This window comes from Cephus cinctus, unplaced genomic scaffold, assembly GCF_000341935.2.
Source record: "Cephus cinctus unplaced genomic scaffold, Ccin1 Ccin1_scaffold0599, whole genome shotgun sequence".
Taxonomy (NCBI): Eukaryota; Metazoa; Arthropoda; class Insecta; order Hymenoptera; family Cephidae; genus Cephus; species Cephus cinctus.
Genome location: NW_014333245.1, coordinates 2,170 through 15,375, shown reverse-complemented (window position 1 = coordinate 15,375; position 13,206 = coordinate 2,170). Strand labels below are relative to the sequence as shown.

The 13,206-nt window shown below is 40.9% G+C and overlaps 1 protein-coding gene across 1 annotated transcript; it reads left to right on the top strand.

Annotated features, from left to right (window-relative positions):
• The first annotated feature begins 1,851 nt into the window (after nt 1-1,851).
• Nucleotides 1,852-12,062, top strand: LOC107269098. The gene is made up of 10 exons (XM_025086356.1): nt 1,852-1,869; nt 5,068-7,701; nt 8,011-8,189; nt 8,596-8,697; nt 8,783-8,893; nt 9,007-9,169; nt 9,303-9,359; nt 10,040-10,129; nt 10,209-10,305; nt 10,466-12,062. The coding sequence occupies exon 2, from the start codon at nt 5,072-5,074 to the stop codon at nt 7,163-7,165; it is 2,094 nt and encodes a 697-aa protein (XP_024942124.1). The 5' UTR covers nt 1,852-1,869; nt 5,068-5,071; the 3' UTR covers nt 7,166-7,701; nt 8,011-8,189; nt 8,596-8,697; nt 8,783-8,893; nt 9,007-9,169; nt 9,303-9,359; nt 10,040-10,129; nt 10,209-10,305; nt 10,466-12,062.
• The last annotated feature ends 1,144 nt before the right edge of the window (nt 12,063-13,206 follow it).

Genomic DNA, 13,206 nt, shown 5'->3' with positions numbered 1-13,206 from the left:
ACGCAATTCCCTAACTACCTTTTTACCATCTACGAATTTATCGTCGGGAAAAAGTACCATTATGCGGCTCTTACATTACTCAACACACGACCGAAACGGTCATGCGTAGCGTGGACTGAACGGGAAAGTTTTGCATGCAAATTCGCGCGCAATCTTCAATTATTCTGTTCGATCCTACAAAAATAGATACTAGCATCTTCTCCTCTTCTGGACGTTAGCAGCGTCTTTTGACGGGGCGGGAATCACATCCGCACCCTATCCCTCGTTGCGCGGCTCCAGACCTCTACTGCAATCTCCTGATGCATCCAGGATCCTCGATAATCTCGCGGCGTCTTGCCGCGTATGCGACCTCCTCCAGTGGTGCTCCACGGTCGTAGACATACTTCTCCTGTTTATACGTCACGCCAATGCCGTGACGCGCATTCGCTGGACCCCTCTGCCGTAGCCAGGGCCATCATTGGTGTTTCGTGTGTTCATAACGTCTTAATTTTTGTGTCGGTTCTCTTACGAGACCGACCACTCCTTGTGAAATACAAAATACAAACTCCGAAGGGAATTAATACACATTATTACTGCTAAGTTTAGTCCGCGGATACCTAATCAAGTCGGAAATGCGAAAATACTAAACCGCTCCGAAATCATTTCGACGCAGGATAATTAACAATTAAACAAATACTAATTTATTGTTAAACTCCAAAATAACTCTAGTGAGCTAACCATACACAGACCGAAGACGGTTGTACAGACTGATGACTAATATAGACGGTACCAAGAGATATCACAAAATAACAATACTTAATATTAACGCTTTTTTTTCTAATCCCTGGTTGCATAGTCATCGGCTATCTTATTTTATACGCACACGCTAACCCCGTCTCTTAACCCTCATACGCTCCTTGGGTGATATTTCACCCATTTTTTTATGGAATCTTATTTGTAAATATTTCTAAGGAGCGTATGAGAGTTAAACTTTGAAATTTGAATCTCTTCCCCCCCCCCCGGCCAAAAGAAAATCCCAGACTCTACAGATGACTCGACACCCTTAGTAAACTACTCCCAATATTTCCCCTCAAAAATTAATTAACCCCCCTTCCCAACAAACCTTCCCCATATATTTAAAAAAAATCAAAAAGCCTACCCCCCGCCCTCCCATTGTTTCTCGTCGCCTAGTGTCGTGGCGTCTTCGAGTCCTGGAAGGTGCCCTTGCGTTGATGGTACTCGCACACTGGGCACTCTTTCGCGAGCACGCCACGAGTTCCGCAGTGACGGCAAAACCGCTCCCACGGTCTGTCACACTGGGTGTGACGATGCCTCAGATGCCCGCAGTTCCAGCAGAGCGTTCGAAGCCTGCGGGCCTCCTCCTTCATGTGTCGGAGTTCCTCCCACATGGTCTCCTTCTTTGGAGCGTTGTTGATTCTTCTGCTCCCGCAGGGGGAGGGCTCCTTGCCAGTCCCGATGTTGTGACGGCTAAAATGGTTCCGCCGGACTCGCCACTTGGGTTTGGTATTGTTCTCAGTCCCGAAACTTACCTTGCCGACACTAGTAACTCCCCCTTTGGTGTTGCCGGCTGGTGTAATTCCTACGCGATTTGTACCCCCGCCATTAGGAGGTTTTCTTTAAGGCCTTTTAAAAGGCTGGCCCTTCTCGCAAAGGGGTCATAGACCGCTGGTCCCCTCTCGCGGGCCTGCCTGATTGCACCCTGCACCTCCTCTCCACTGAGATCTCGCTCCCTTACCATCCTTCTTCAATGGCCAAATCCCTCGATGAACAGACATTCCTTTCGCATATAACCAGGTTTCCTTATTACTTTTCCACACAGGGCGTGTGAAGAATACAGGGATAGGAAGGAATAACGAAAATTATCTACAGGTAAATAAGACTACTTAACGGATAAGATTAACGAAAATACACACTATTCCGACTAGAAATTTGATCCGGCATGCTCGAAGTACTATCAGGACCCGATCTGGCAGAGTTAAGGCATGCCTCATTAATACATACTTCGTGCGATCCTGATCGGGTCCGAATTAGGACTGCCTGATTGGCATGCCTGTAAGGCATCTACCTGTAAGGCATGCCTAACCAGGTCTCGATAAGGATCATATGAGGATCATTTTCCTTTGCCCGATTACAGAAATAGTGTCAAAAACCGTAAAGCCTTATATGGATCTTACATTGAACATATACGGTTTCTACTGTAATCACACTCCACATAACATGAGATATTCTTTGTATATTCGTTTTAGGTTCATAATATGAAAAATATATTTTGTATATTCTATGGATATGTTTTCTACATACATCTATGTATACAGGGTGTTCGTTATGAAACGTACTGTAGTAACACTGTTACATTCCTTGTCAAATTCTAATTTATACGTGTATTTTCATTTTTTATTTCATATATCAAAATTTCGAGATAATCAAGGTTGAATTTGCAGTAATGCGACCAATCAGAACGCGTTTAAACAGAGCGTAGATGACGTCGCGAGTCGGCCCACAAGGCCTGCCAACACTAGGCCAATAACACTAAGAGTATCGTCGTAGTGTCCCTGTTTATCTGCATGTAATTGAGTAAGATACAAAAGACGATACTCTTAGTGTCATCGGCCTAGTGTAAGCAGGCCTCGTGGACTGACTCTCGACGTCATCTACGCTCCGTTTAAACGCGTTCTGATTGGTCCTATTACTGCAACTTTAACCTTGATTATCTCAAACTCAATTACATGCAGATAAACAGGGACACTACGACGATACTCTTAGTGTTATTGGCCTAGTGTAAACAGGCCTTGCGGGCTGGCTCGTGACCTTGATTATCTCGAAATTTTGATATATGAAGTAAAAAATGAAAATACACGTATTCATTAGAATTTGAAAAGGAATGCAACGATGTTACTACAGTGCGTTTCATAACGAACACCCTGTATACATGCTTAAATGTCCAGAATATATTGTATGTACTGTAACGTATTTCTTTTCTTAACTCGACAACGATAGCAAAACACTCGAAGACGAACTATTTTCGAGAAACAACTTACGTTACCTTCGACCGTCCACTCTTCGTTCATGCATTCGCAAGCCAGGCGGCCGCAAGCTAATTCTTTTTTTTTTCAACGGGAACTAACGAGCCGGTATAAACTGGGAGTTGGGGTGGAACAGGCCCAACTCCGTCAAAACGAGAGCTCTGGCGGAACCTATCAGAAGAGACGATATATTAACAGATCCTGTCGATTTTTGGGGACGCGTAAAATTAAGAAACGGAACCGTAGGTGCCGATCTTTGGGGTCGCGTAAAATCAGCAAACGCAACTGGATGCACGAATGGGACCGGATGGTTTCGGAAATGCACGGCTGCTAGATTGAGGTAGAGAGGGTCGGAGTAAGAGTCAGGCAAATAGGATGAGAGACAGAGAGCGATGAATCGAGAACGTAACAGGACGAATCTGAACTATCAATCGAAATCCCTTCACCAATTAATATATTAGGAGTCCTCACCGGAGCTGGTGCAACTAATCCGTGATGGCCGAGAACTGTATCCAAAAGAAAATAGAAATATTGATTTACACAAATATTTTTATCAATTACGCAAAATACGCGAACAAAGATTTCTACAACCCCAAGCGGAGTCTGTGGTCCGCACTGCTGCTGAAAATAATCATAATGAAAAGTATTATATACAGGGTGTTCCGAAACTACCTGACCCGGTGGGTATGGCGGTGTTCGAGAGGCTTCACTCATCACGAAAATGACCTTCTTTTTGTCCGGAAGGTCATAGTTTTTAAATGGGAGCAGGTCAAAGTTGACCAATCAGACCGAAGCATCAACAGAAACGTAGGCACCTACGAACTCTGAGTTTTCTTCCCTCGCTTTTGTTTCTCGGTGGCTATGGGCAGACAGAAGCCAGGCGAAGCCATGCCTATTAGGTATCACTCGCTGAGGACAGTCGTGCACTAACTGAAAAATGCAAAATCCTATGATAATGTAGGAAATAATAAAGATCTGTCGCAGTAGGTAAATCCAAAATTTGTCACCTACAAGTTTTATGTAACTTGGTGTAGACGATAAAAGCGTTCCAGAATAAATCGCGGAAAAAGTTCTGGAAAAAAATACCAGAAAAAATACGCTTTTATCATCCACACCAAGTTACATAATACTTGTAGGTGACAAATTTTGGATTTACCTACTGCGACAGATCTTTATTATTTCCTACATTATCATAGGATTTTGCATTTTTCAGTTAGTGCACGACTGTCCTCAGCGAGTGATACCTAATAGGCATGGCTTCGCCTGGCTTCTGTCTGCCCATAGCCACCGAGAAACAAAATCGAGGGAAGAAAACTTAGAGTTCGTAGGTGCCTACGTTTCTGTTGATGCTTCGGTCTGATTGGTCAACTTTGACCTGCTCCCATTTAAAAACTATGACCTTCCGGACAAAAAGAAGGTCATTTTCGTGATCAGTGAAGCCTCCCGAACACCGCCATACCCACGGTCAGGTACTTTCGGAACATCCTGTATACTACACATTTGAATCGCAGTCATGGCGTCGTTATGACAAGCGGGCGTGTATGGCAGCTTATTGACAATGTAGGATTATTACCAATTGGCTCGGTGCTAGACTATACACGATAAGAATTTCAATTCCTATGTCACAAGAAAATATAAATTATGCAATAATCTTACGAATGCAGGCATGAGAGAACAGCTGTGAACAGAAATGAATACAATGGAAGATCAGTACGTACGTTCGGCCATGGTGATATGTTGCGACTACTGGCGACTAACAAAGCGCTGCAGCCAAAGAACGGCATGTGGGAGCTATTGGCTCCTTGGAACACCAATCGAAGCGCGAGACGTTAGCCCGAGATATTCCCGCGTGACGTTTATGATGTTCTACATATATAAATACGGTATACTGCACACGATGTTGCTATAAAACGTCCGTGTTCACCGGTATTGTTCTAATAATCGAAAGATTTTTTATCAGCCTCTGTCATACCGTTCGTGCAGTTTAGTGAGTGCAATGTAGTGTAGTTTAGTGTAGTTTCCTAGTATAATTAGTGTCATTTAGCGAAATGGAGAGAAACATTACCAACGAGAAGCACCGTGATCGCTTTGGAAAAGTGTGGCCGTCAAAACGTCCGACCAAACGAAAAGTGGGGTTATCTCGTGCAGCAAGAACAGAAGCACGACTAAGGCGAATTGGCGGAATATGGAACATCAGTGATCCAATAGGACCTGATGTGCCGTTGGGATATACCAGCAATCCCTTGGCAGAGCTTGACAGTGAAGAAGAAACAATGCGGCCACCGTCGACATCAGCCGCCATGAATTTTACAGAAGATGTATTCGACGATCGCGGAAACGAGTGTTCGCCTGTGCGGTGCCCAACAACATCCGTCGATGATGATGTCACTGTCACGGATATTTACAATGAACCACCTGCGGAGGTGGAAAATATTGTAGAAACTGGCGTACCTAACACGAGTGAAGCAGACGACTCGGAAGAGCTGGAGAAAAATAATGAGCTCGACATTGGTCGAGTAAAACCAGTGGATTTGGTAGGACGACAAATAGTGAATTTCGGTTACGTCTTTACTGAAATTCATCACCGATTCGACGAACACAGCAAATCATTGGACTGTGCATTTCGCGACCTGGTATTGACTGGAACACATAGACACGGATTGAGGACTCAATTTCAATTCGAGTGTCGCATGTGCCATTTCAAGAGTAGTGTGTGGTCAGACCCCCCCGATGACGCTGGTCTGGATATTCACACAGCCGCTGCAGCCGGATGCATCACCGCAGGTATCGGTGGTGCGCAATTGAAGGAGGTGTTGTCGGCGATGGCTGTACAGTCTCCATCCAGCAAAACGTCGCAAAACTATGCGGAAATAGTCGGCGAGGGATTCGCAAAAGCCGCAGCAGAAAATATGACAGCGGCTGCGGAGGAAGAGATGAAACTTGCAGTTACCCGAGGTGACGTCACCAAAGATGGAATCGCGATGATTCCAGTGGTCGCCGACGGAAGCTGGATGACTCGGTCATACAAGACAAAATACAATTCCCTCGCAGGTGTTGGAGCTATCGTGGGCTACCATACAAGGAAGATCTTGTTTATTGGCGTGAGGAATAAATATTGTGCGTTATGCGCGTACGCCGATGCTAAGGACGTGGAGCCCCGAAAACATACATGTTTCAAGAATTGGGGAAGTAATAAGAGCTCAACGAGCATGGAAAGTGACGCCATCGCGGAAGGATTCTGCAGCAGCATCGAAATGCACAATCTTATGTACACGGAGCTCATTGCTGATGGAGATAGCAGTGTGTACAAAAAGATTCTAAATATGAATCCGTACGAAAACGTGCAAGTGAAGAAAATCGAATGCATAAATCACTTGCTTCGCAACCTGTGTAACAAAGTGAAAGAGTCCACAAAGGGAAAGGGACGCATCGGTAATTGGAGAAGCGTCATCGAAGGCAAAGTAAAGAAATTTAGAAGTGCTGTCGTAAAAGCTGTGGAATATCGTAACGAAGAAAAAACGGAAACGCAGCAAAAAAAATATGACCTACGACGCGACATTTTAAACATTCCGCATCATATATTCGGAGATCATCAAAACTGTGCCTCCTATTTTTGCGGAGTGCTGAAGTCCGACGAGATAAATCAAGTTCCGGAATTGAAGCGCATGGGATTGTTCAACCGTTTCAAAGACATCGTAATTCAGCTGAGCCACCATAGGGATAGCCTACTGCGGAATGTTACTAGCAACATGGCTGAAAGCTACAATTCCGTAATTTGCAAGTTCATCGGCGGAAAACGAATCAACTTCGCAAAACGTGGCTCCTACAACGCAAGATGTTCCGGGGCTGTTGTTCAGTATAACACGGGCCGAAGTTTATCAGCAGTCGCTACTGCTTTGAAAAAGATACCATCAGCGACTGTACTTTGCCTCGAAAATCAGCGGCGGCATGCGAAGGAGACGAAGAGACGTTGGGCAACAAAGCGTCAAAGCGCAGATAAGCCCAAGGGCAGTGGGTCAGGAAGAAAACGTCACTGCGCAGCCGATAAGGATTATGGCCCACAAAGTTCGCAACCAGATTTACCAGAAGACGAATTCCAGCAAGACAAGAAAGGCCATTCTAGTCGTCTTTGGAAACTGTAAAAGGACCGAGCCAAGGTGGAGCGTTCGACGATCGAGCAGCACGAATCGAAACGGTGGAACGTTCAGCGAAAGAAGCTACTGACAGCTTCTCACTTCGGAGCTATGTGCTGACGCAGACCCACAACGCTGTGCAAAGCGCTCTTGAAGACCATCCTGTACAACAAGGAAGTTACTACACCGGCAATGCTCTACGCACATACTTGTGAAAAAAAGCCCGAAAGCAGATCGAGGAACAGAACGGGTCGCAGTTTCCAGGATTACGGATTATTTATACAAAAAGATATCTCTTTCTAGGCGCCACTCCTGATGGTCTTATTGGCGACAATGGAATCGTAGAGATCAAGTGCTCTTTCTGCGCCAGAGATCAGACGCTGGATGAGGCAATCGCAGCAAATATACCAGCCGTGACGGGGATCTTCAACAAAGGTGGAACCCTACACAAACATCATAAGTACTACTAGGAGATCCAAGGGCAGCTCCACATAAGTAAACGAAAGTATTGCTGCTGCGGACTGTGGACGCCGTATGGGATCAAGGTAACTACTGTCCACGCAGACGATTAATTTTGGACAGATAGTATGCTGCGTCATCTGACCAAATTTTACCAGAATTGCTTATTGTCCGAAATTAGTGATGCAGTTTTTATATCGATATTTCAAGGTATCGATATTTTACTCAGAAAATATCGTTTTTTTTATCGATACTTACAGGCCAATTAATATTCCGAATCGATATTTTTACAAGAATATCGATACTGAAAATAATTTGTTTTTAAAATGAATATCTAGAATTAAGAAAATTAATTACTTTAAATTATATGTGACTGCCTTCTGTTTGCGCGCCAGCAGCTCATATCCGAAAGAAGTTAGCTACACTACGGGTACGCTCAACTACAAGTATTCCAACAGGATTGACTGAGTCTTCGTATGTCAAATTTCATTGATGAAATCCTGATACAATACCGTCGTGGCTATAAGTTTGCTTTCCGGAACACATGGCCGGAACGGAAATGCAAACATCACCGGTAAGCGCCAAATCTCTCGTGTTTTCAATCCACAGTGTCTTTGTCTTCCCGCTCCCATGTTTACGTTATCGCTTATTATCATACGCTCATATTACACAACATACCACATCATACGTTCTTTCGAGCACGCTTTCGTTCGACGTTCCTCACTACGAACTCGGCATTAAACGTCCAGACAATCATGATGGCAATTATGTCGACGTGTATCCTCGCAATAAGCCTTTGTTCCATTTACATTAATTTGAGACGATATACTACATCATCTGAGTCGCCACGACTGAGAATGAGATAGTACCATATTTATTTATTTAGCGCCAAATTATATTTTCCGCTTAACCATTTTTGTTTATATTGTGATCGTGATAAAAATATATTCGAGTCCCCGTGACGCGTTTTTCTGTTTCAGATCCGACGTCAGAACGAAATTATTCGTTCTTCTTCGAAATAAACCGACAGAGTCCTCATGGAGTTGACGACATTAACTGCCAGACTTACGTAAAGTTAAAACGTATGTATATAGATTCTTGTTAATAGATTAGCGAATTATACTTTTTTCAAATTTAATAATTGTATTGGTATATATTTTATTGCAGATTCCAATTTGTTTGCACCAGCATATGTTAGTGATCTCATCAGTCGCAAGAAAATAGTAAATGAGGATGATAACATTGAAGTACTGTGGAAGTCAATGATGGTAATGACTTGTAAGTTAAGTAGCCATGTATATTTACTATTTAAAACTGCATATTAAGAAAAAAATTGCATGGAAAGTCTTTTTTTTATTAACTATTTCGACTGTGATGTTTTATGTGTACAGTGAGAGAATTAGTAATGCAGCAGAATTAGGAGCACTCAGCAGTTTCTGCAGCACTCAAAGTTCCTATTTATCAAGATATCTCTGCAACAGAAAAAGCTTCATCTTCGAAAAGATTCGTCCCTTTGCAAATGATAGTAGATAATGGTGACATAAAGTAAATACGGTAATTATGAAAATTACTTTTCTTTGTCAAACTTAATTACAGAATCCTTTCTTAATGTATAGTTGTGTTGCCTAGCAGATTTTTAATAATCACTTTGAATTACATTGATCAATACAGGTTTTTATTTTTTTAGCTATCCAGTTGTCAAGAAGTGACGTTTGGATGTTCTTCGTAAAAACCTCAATGGGTGGTACGTGCAAAATATGTAATGTAGAAGTAAAAGCGACAGGAAATATAATTAACTTGAATCAACACATAATACGGCATCACCAGAATTCTCAAACACAGTTTTGTATCTCGCGCAATATGCTTTGTAGCAATCCAAAAACCCAGGCGAGCAGCAATTTTTAATTTTTTGATCGTCTTTAATGGATTAAGGATGTTAAAGCAATTTGCACTAGTCAAGTCAATACTAAATATTTATTATCGTTTATACATACAAAGTTTTACTAAGTAATTGACTGTAGTGAAGGGTAATTTCCGAAGAGGTACATTAATGTTCAGTATTTTCCAAGAATAATCCGTATTTTTTCTACGAATTTTAATACCAGTTTAACTGATTCTATTACAGCCAATGAACTAAGAATTGGCCACGTTGATAATGTTTCTTAACAAAACAATGTATCTTTTAAGCGGTATTATTGAATATTTAGACTGGCAATTTTTAGAACCTCTTTCAAAAGACCGGATGAGCCGTCGCGCATAAAAATCGGTAAACACTATATAATTCCAAATTATCCTTTGAAAAGCTCAGCAAAAACGTAATTCATAAAACTTTACAGAAATTACAAAAATTTAACACTGATTTGACTAGTGCGAAGCACGCCAATCTTATTAATACACTGCAAAATAATAATTCTGTGTTTCTAGCATGATAGTGATCTAGAAGACGACTCGAAAGATCCTGAGGAACCATACGAACCTGAAGGATAGCTTGCTATAGACAGCGGCAATGATTCGGTATGTGAGAGAGATAAAAAGGAAGATATCATCCATACCGATTATTAGTTTACGTGTAGTCACTTTTCAGTTATTACAGAAGTTATCGAACTTGAAAACGTGCGAACACAGTAAACATTCAGTACAGTCGCAGCCTAGAATCGACACTGTCGTGTCTACAATATCATCTTTTAAAGGTAAAATTGCTTTTTTATTTACTGATAAAAGCATAATCTCATTTTTGTAAATTTGTGACCATCGCGGTTGTATTGCCATGTAGCATTTTTTGAAAATCATTTCTGTCATTGGTTTTATTTCAAGAGTACTTAATACTTATATTTTCATACATATTTATAGATGGAGGAACAAGGGCCCGTGTAATTACAAATGCAATAATCTACATGCTCGTAAAGAACGACATGCCACTGAGTACGATCGAGAAAATGGACTGTCAGTATTTCCTCAGCGTTGCCGCACTGCTGTATAAAGCTCCAAATGCACTATAGTAACAGATCTTATCGACCGCAAGTACGAAGTTCTTTCTGCGATCATCAAAGAAAAATTGGGTGAATTTCCTGATTTCACGCTTACGGCTGATGTTTGAACAGACACCATGAATTCTATCAGTTATTTAGGCTTCTCTGTTCATTTCATTGAGGACGATAATCTCTCGTCTTTAGTTCTGGACGTTGTCGAATTAAGCGAGCGTCACACTGCCGAGTATCTTCAGATCGGTATGCGAAGAATGGAAAATTCCAATCAACAAAGTTACTGCTGTGGTAACAGATAAAGATGCTAATATAGTTAAAGTAGCGTGCGACACCTTCGGTTCGAGTCGTCACTTGCTGTGTTTCGCCCATTCAGTGAATTTAGTCCTAACTGAAATTACTGCTGTCTAACCTCTAAAAGAGTTGATAGTAAAAATCAAAACAATCGTTACATATTTTAGACACCCGACTGCCGCTGACGAACTACAAAAAGCACATCTACGAAATCCATCTTTGTGTTTGATTCAGAACGTTGCGACCAGATGGAATTCGACATTTTATATGCTCGAACGGTTCCTCGATCTCATTGACGTACTCAGTTCGGTGCTGTTGACACTGCCTCATTTGCTACCTATGCTGACTGCTTCAGAAGTGGCAATTATTCACGAAATATTGGAAATTCTTCGACCGGCCGAAGTCGTTACGAAAGAGATATGAGGTCAGACGTATGTAACTCGTAGTAAAATTATACCGATCATATACTGCTTAAAAAAGTCTATCGAAAACCTCAAGACTTTATTCGAAATCGAGAAATCTTTCAAAAATGAACTGATCCCTGAAATTGACAGATGCTACAAGGGTATAGACTTTAATTCCTTGATCACAATTCCTACGGTACTCGTTCCGAGATTCGAGGTCTTACATTTTCCCAGTGCTATTTCGCGCATAAAAACGATTGACAAAATTAACATTCTTTTGAAGTGAGATAAGTCAAGTACGCCCGTTAAACAATTTAACGATGTTACAACGAAAAATCAAAACACGGTTTGGAAATTTCATATTGAACTATTAAAACAAAAGAAGGTTTACAAAACGAGTGGCGCTTGATTTTGGAAGTTTGGACTCGAATCTTAAACAATATCTAGCAAAAAACACACTTCGTTAGAAGCGGACCCAATTAGATATTGGTCTGAACAGAAAGAAAATTGTCCTGACCTAGCTTCGGTAAACAATCAATAAAGCATGTACTGAAAGAACTGGACGATAAAATATTTTATCAGACACTGAGTCTAGTCTTATTTCAGTTTACTAGTCTTATTTCACTTAAGCGCATTATGATTTAAAAATAGTCTAACAAATCTGTTGATTTATTGATAAAGAACTTTTTATGTACTTGTTATGTAATATTATGCTAAAAAAACTTTGTTACACTTCAAATAAAATTTTTTGTTTCTATTCACAAATAAACCAAGAATTAAAGTTTTCATCGTAATAATTCGATTGTATAAGGTAAATTTACAAAACTAAATAGTATATGAAATCTGTTTTCGACGAATCGATATTTTCGTGCTCGATATTTCTCAAAATCGATAGAATGGAGCATAATTCGGCACAATTCGGAGTATCGATATTTCGTCGACGATCCGGCAACACAAGTCGCTGTACTATTACCGACCTCAAAAGCGATGTCGGGCTTATATGCGGGTTTATTTAGAATAGTATGGTGGTGGAAGCTAAAGGTGAAGTCGATAGAATTTAGACATTTTTTCACACACCTGATAAAAATTAGAAAACATTTTCCAGCTCCTTAAATAGTCATACTTCTTCATCGCCAAAGTTATAAAAATTATCTTGAAGATCTTATCGCCACCACTTAGTTTTCATACGGAAAAATTTTCACGTCGAATTTTGAAATGAAAAATCTTTTGCCTAAAATGTTAAACCCCCTGTTGTTTTTACATTCCGAAACGCAATCTCATCTATTAGTCCATGAGGATGGGCAAGATCTACTTTAGTCTTCCATCACGATGTGGGTTTATCTTTCAATTTTCTTTTTTACATTAAGAAATATTGCTTTCGCTGCTAATTTTATTGCTTCCGTTTAGTTTTTTCGTCACGATGTGGGCTTATTTTTCAATTTTCCTTTTCACATTCTGAAACACAATCTCATCCATCACTTTTGCTAATAAAACCACTGTCTTTACTAAAAGAGGATGCATCGCCTAAGTCATAAAATATTTTGCCTAAAATCTTAAACCACCTGTTGTTTTTATATTCCGAAATACAATCTCATCCATTAGTCCATGAGGATGGACAAGATCTACTTTAGTTTTTCCGTTACCGATGTGTGTTTTTCCGATGTGGGTTTGTCTTTCAATTTTCCTTTTTACTTTCCGAAATATTACTTTTGCTGATAGTTTTATCGCTTCCACTTAGTTTTCGTACGGAAAAATTTTCAACGCGCATTTTTAAATGAAAAAATTTCAATCGCAAAAATTTTGGGACCCACTCCATCCCTACTTAACCCAACCCCAAGGCTCACCATACAGATATATTATTACTCGTGTATGTATTCACTCACAGCAATCCGCAACACACTGGAATCCAATT